General features: G+C 39.2%; 1 protein-coding gene across 1 annotated transcript; it reads left to right on the top strand.

The window, feature by feature from the left end:
* Positions 1 to 1,203: 1,203 nt before the first annotated feature.
* Positions 1,204 to 1,611, top strand: LOC145912087 (lipopolysaccharide-induced tumor necrosis factor-alpha factor homolog). Its single transcript, XM_082999509.1, has one exon. The coding sequence runs from the start codon at positions 1,204 to 1,206 to the stop codon at positions 1,609 to 1,611; it is 408 nt and encodes a 135-aa protein (XP_082855635.1).
* Positions 1,612 to 6,142: the final 4,531 nt, after the last annotated feature.

Below are 6,142 nucleotides of genomic sequence, written 5' to 3'. Positions count from 1 at the left end.
TAGGAACTGAAGATGCCTTTTAGGCGAAATGTATTTTTCTTATTACCAACGAATTAAGTTGTCTACAAGATAGCTGTATTAAAATTAACATACAAAATCGGTAAAAAAATTTTTTTTTCTCTATTTTCCATCATTTTATTCTGGCCTCTTTCATTTACGGAGTTAAGAGTCTTCACAGACTTCAGAGTCTTAGAGTCTTTCAATTAGGCCATAAAACATTTTGCTAGGATAGTTTGCTCAATCTCTAGAGTCTCAGAAATCTCTAGAGTCTCAGAAATCTCTACTCAATCTCGCAAAAGATTTTTGTCCCAAAGCAACAACGCTATGTGAAATGCTATTTGTGAAATAATAACAGACAGACTTGTTTCATAAACAAGTCGAATTAGATTGTACTTGCTACTTTACATGTCGTAATGTGGTTTGTTTTGATCCAAGCAGGTGGTAATCTTGCCTATTTCTCAGTAACCCTGAATTTTACGGCCAAACCAAGCGTAACATGACAAACATTAGACTATTGTTGGCAAAGCTAACAGGCTTTGTTTACTTTAATCTGGCGCTCGTTGAATCAGAAATCCCCAATTTCTCTCTTGTGTTATAGCAGTATTCGAATTCTGTTTCTTTTTAGAGTGCCCCAAAAAATCCTTTGTTTAAACAATGCCTTAAAGGTGGTTGAAGCTTCTGGTTATTGTTCTGTTTTCCGTTTCAATTTAGCGTGAGCGAACCTTGGCTAAGATACCTTTTAACAAAGTCTTGCGTGAGGAGCATTAGATTGTTATAATTAGCATCAGTCTCCACCATTTGTGCCACATAAAAAGTTGATCGTGAATCCAGTCATTTTTAAATTTGAGCTCAGGAAGAATTTACTCAGTAAAGTTGTTTTCAACTTATCTCTGGGCCAGATGAAATCAATTTTGTCGACTGGTAAAGCTATAAAGACCTCTTTAAACCACAGCCTTTTTACTTCTTCGTTTTCATGCGACAAACTAAAGATGCGCTCTAATTTTCAAAAACTAAATTCTGGCTGATGCTTTGCCATGCCGCTTTGTGCCCATGTGTAAATTGACTCTGAAACGTATGGAAAAGCAGGGAAAAATACTTTAATGCGTGGTAACTGCATCACATGATTTTGTTTCATCTGCAGGTAAATGTCAAGGCTGTATTCTATACATTTTAAAGTGTAAGCTATAGAGCAACTTCGAGAGTATGGAAACCCCAGAGAGCAATCAAATTGTGCCACCTCCATCATACGAGGCATTGACCAATGGTCCACAAGCATTGCCTGATAAACTCGACGATAAGGATGGTTACATGGCAGTACCCAACCCTGGTGCAAATGCAATGGTTCGAACGGCCGTTGTAAGGACACACGTTATAAATCAAACTGCTGTGCTGGGTAAAGAACCAGTTACTGTCAGATGTTTTCAATGCACACAAACGGTGAAAACGATGACGTATTCTGTACTAAAAGACGAGGCTTACTGGATGTCTTTTATTCTTTGCTGTCTCGCAGGCATTTTGTGCTTTTGGATTCCGTTCGTTATGGATTCAATGTATAAAACCGTTCATCGATGCCCTGTGTGTCAAGCCCAACTTGGAGTCCACAACCCTTGAGATTGTGGTAAATTTAGACTTGCTTTGTTGTACGGCGTATCTTGTTTCGCTATTAGTATTGATAGGTTTCGATGACGAAAATAAAACGAATTTAATTGATTTGATTTGTAATTAACCCAATAATTATGTTTGTAAACAACGACGATGATGTGTGCATTTTTTTTTGTCTTACGGTCCCCTGCCATTCTGTTCTTGCGCGTGGATATCGATACACATTGTTGGAGATAGGAGCCACATTTTCCATAAACATCATAAATACGCGCCCACAAACGAAATTGTTCAATTTGGAACAAAATTTTGTTACTCGGAACGGTTTTGCTAACGGTATTTCCTAGTTAATGGAAAATTGCATTATGCCCCATTACCATAGCCGACAAGTCAGTTCGTTGTGTACTTCGTTTCGTGGCAAAACAAACGAAACCCATCCGTATTTTACGCATTGACACAATGTCAAGCCATAGAGCAGGTTGTAAGTAAAATATCAATCGATTTTTTTATCGTTGATTTTGTTGAACACGTCGAATCACACAAAGGCACTGTGTCAGTTTCACTTTCATTACAGTACATCTTGGCCCAAGGTGCAGCTCACGATTGAGTGTATTGAAATAATATAACAGTTGGTGTAAATTTGGCAACGCAGCAACTCTGTGGAAAAACCCTCAACCTGCGCTCGAATCACAACGCGTGGAGTTGGAGGAATTGCTCGTAAACATTTTTATGGTTTGGGTGCGTGAAGAATGCCAACCGTATCCCGACACCATCAACCATTAACAAATCACATCAAAACAGATGTCGGACGGAGTAATTCAGTAGTCTCACTTTGTTTTGTAGGACTAGGCAGGTCTGGTTTCTGGGGGTCAACCTTTTTCTTAAAATTGAATACGTCATCATTAGTGATTATCGTAAGGTGTTGTTTGCTTGGTACATGAGTTCGTAATCTGCGTAGTCCGGCGTAATTATAGGATATCCTTCGTAATTACTTACCCTCCAATACTGCATCAAAGGTTATTATCGTGAGCATGGTGAATGACCCTCTGGAATTTAAGTTTAGAACAACAATAGGCTATAAGAGAATGGCAAAGGTAAATCATCACTATTAGAATTATAACCCAATCCATTCCTTAGGCTTCAGGGCTATATGGTGAAATAATTGCACACAAAGTCGGATTAAAATTTCTCATTCTTACATGGAATCACAGGAAATAATTCCCACAGCACCTCCTTCATACGAAGCAGCGACCAGAACACCACAAGCGGTTGCCGACCGTCTGGACGCCCAGGAAGTAAATATAAATGCTAACATTGCGTTACCCGAGGATATATCATCGGTGACCCAGAGCTTACTGAAAGCTTTGGTTGACAAACCGCTCAGCAAAGAGCCAACTCTTGTGCGGTGTTTTCAGTGCACGCAGATTGTTACGACTGTGGTGGTTAAACGTAAGAAGGCAGAATTTTACGAATGGGTTCTTCTTTTTTGTTGCATTGGAGGCATTCTGTGCTGTTGGATACCTTATCTTTTGGATTGTGTGCATAAATATGTACATAGTTGCCCAATTTGCGGCGCCCACATTGGCACTTACAACGACGAGCAACAGAAAGATGTTTGAATGGAAAACGTTAAATTAATCATCAACTGGCAACAATCGCTAAACCGTTAAACGGAACAATTCTGGTTAAATCTTTTTGTCTTTCTGTGTCATTTGTCACATTTCTCTATCGTTTGACCTGAGTTTCACAATCAAGTAATAATAATTTTTATTTGCAGTTTACGAATCTCTGCAGAGCAGAATCACAAAAACGTTTTCCTGCTATATTTTTCAAATTGTCATCTGGGAAAATGTCCCAAAGGACAATTAAAGCTATCCTAAATGCTATTTGTGAAATGCTACTTCATTAACGCAAAGTTATTATGGACAGATTTGACATTTGAAACAATATGAGCATTTATTGCCCATTACCATAGCCAATAAGTCGGTTCGTTGTGTACTTCGTTTCGTGGCAAAACAAACGAAACCCATCCGTATTTTACGTATTGACACAATGTCAAGTCATAGAGCATGTTGTCGGTAAAACATCAATCGATTTTTTTATCGTTGATTTTGTTGAACACGTCGAATCACGCAAAGGCACTGTGTCAGTTTCACTTTCATTTCAGTACATCTCGGCCCAAGGTGCAGCTCACGATTGAGTGTATTGAAATAATATAACAGTTGGTGTAAATTTGGCAACGCAGCAACTCTGTGGAAAAACCCTCAACCTGCGCTCGAATCACAACGCGTGGAGTTGGAGGAATTGCTCGTAAACATTTTTATGGTTTGGGTGCGTGAAGAATGCCAACCGTATCCCGACACCATCAACCATTAACAAATCACATCAAAACAGATGTCGGACGGAGTAATTCAGTAGTCTCACTTTGTTTTGTAGGACTAGGCAGGTCTGGTTTCTGGGGGTCAACCTTTTTCTTAAAATTGAATACGTCATCATTAGTGATTATCGTAAGGTGTTGTTTGCTTGGTACATGAGTTCGTAATCTGCGTAGTCCAGCGTAATTATAGGATATCCTTCGTAATTACTTACCCTCCAATACTGCATCAAAGGTTATTATTGTGAGCATGGTGAATTACCCTCTGGAATTTAAGTTTAGAACAACAACAGGTTATAAGAGAATGGCAAAGGTAAATCATCACTATTAGAATTATAACCCAATCCATTCCTTAGGCTTCAGGGCTATATGGTGAAATAATTGCACACATAGTCGCATAAAAATTCGCATTCTGACTATTAAGACATGGAATCACAGGAAATAATTCCCACAGCACCTCCTTCATACGAATCAGCGACCAGAACACCACAAGCGGTTGCCGACCGTCTGGACGCCAAGGAAGTAAATATAAATGCTAACATTGCGTTACCCGAGGATATATCATCGGTGACCCACAGCTTACTGATAGCTTTGGTTGACAAACCGCTCAGCAAAGAGCCAACTCTTGTGCGGTGTTTTCAGTGCACGCAGATTGTTACGACTGTGGTGGTTAAACGTAAGAAGGCAGAATTTTACTCATGGATTCTTCTTGTTTGTTGCATTGGAGGCATTCTGTGCTTTTGGATACCTTATCTTTTGGATTGTCTGCATAAATATGTACATAGTTGCCCGATTTGCGGCGCCCACATTGGCACTTACAACGACGAGCAACAGAAAGATGTTTGAATGGAAAACGTTAAATTAATCATCAACTGGCAACAATCGCTAAACCGTTAAACGGAACAATTCTGGTCAAATCTTTTTGTCTTTCTGAGTCATTTGTCACATTTCTCTATCGTTTGACCTGAGTTTCACAATCAAGTAATAATAATTTTTATTTGCAGTTTACGAATCTCTCAGAGCAGAATCACAAAAACGTTTTCCTGCTATATTTTTCAAATTGTCATCTGGGAAAATGTCCCAAAGGACAATTAAAGCTATCCTAAATGCTATTTGTGAAATGCTACTTCATTAACGCAAAGTTATTATGGACAGATTTGACATTTGAAACAATATGAGCATTTATTGCCCATTACCATAGCCAATAAGTCGGTTCGTTGTGTACTTCGTTTCGTGGCAAAACAAACGAAACCCATCCGTATTTTACGTATTGACACAATGTCAAGTCATAGAGCATGTTGTCAGTAAAACATCAATCGATTTTTTTATCGTTGATTTTGTTGAACACGTCGAATCACGCAAAGGCACTGTGTCAGTTTCACTTTCATTTCAGTACATCTCGGCCCAAGGTGCAGCTCACGATTGAGTGTATTGAAATAACATAACAGTTGGTGTAAATTTGGCAACGCAGCAACTCTGTGGAAAAACCCTCAACCTGCGCTCGAATCACAACGCGTGGAGTTGGAGGAATTGCTCGTAAACATTTTTATGGTTTGGGTGCGTGAAGAATGCCAACCGTATCCCGACACCATCAACCATTAACAAATCACATCAAAACAGATGTCGGACGGAGTAATTCAGTAGTCTCACTTTGTTTTGTAGGACTAGGCAGGTCTGGTTTCTGGGGGTCAACCTTTTTCTTAAAATTGAATACGTCATCATTAGTGATTATCGTAAGGTGTTGTTTGCTTGGTACATGAGTTCGTAATCTGCGTAGTCCAGCGTAATTATAGGATATCCTTCGTAATTACTTACCTTCCAATACTGCATCAAAGGTTATTATTGTGAGCATGGTGAATGACCCTCTGGAATTTAAGTTTAGAACAACAATAGGCTATAAGAGAATGGCAAAGGTAAATCATCACTATTAGAATTATAACCCAATCCATTCCTTAGGCTTCAGGGCTATATGGTGAAATAATTGCACACATAGTCGCATAAAAATTCGCATTCTGACTATTAAGACATGGAATCACAGGAAATAATTCCCAGCACAGCACCTCCTTCATACGAATCAGCGACCAGAACACCACAAGCGGTTGCCGACCGTCTGGACGCCAAAGAAGTATATATAAATGCTAACATTGCGTTACCCGAGGATATATCATC

Source organism: Ascidia mentula, chromosome 8 (genome assembly GCF_947561715.1).
Source record: "Ascidia mentula chromosome 8, kaAscMent1.1, whole genome shotgun sequence".
Classification (NCBI taxonomy): Eukaryota; Metazoa; Chordata; class Ascidiacea; order Phlebobranchia; family Ascidiidae; genus Ascidia; species Ascidia mentula.
The sequence above is the reverse complement of the archived record's forward strand: the minus strand, read 5'-3'. Positions and strand labels throughout refer to the sequence as shown.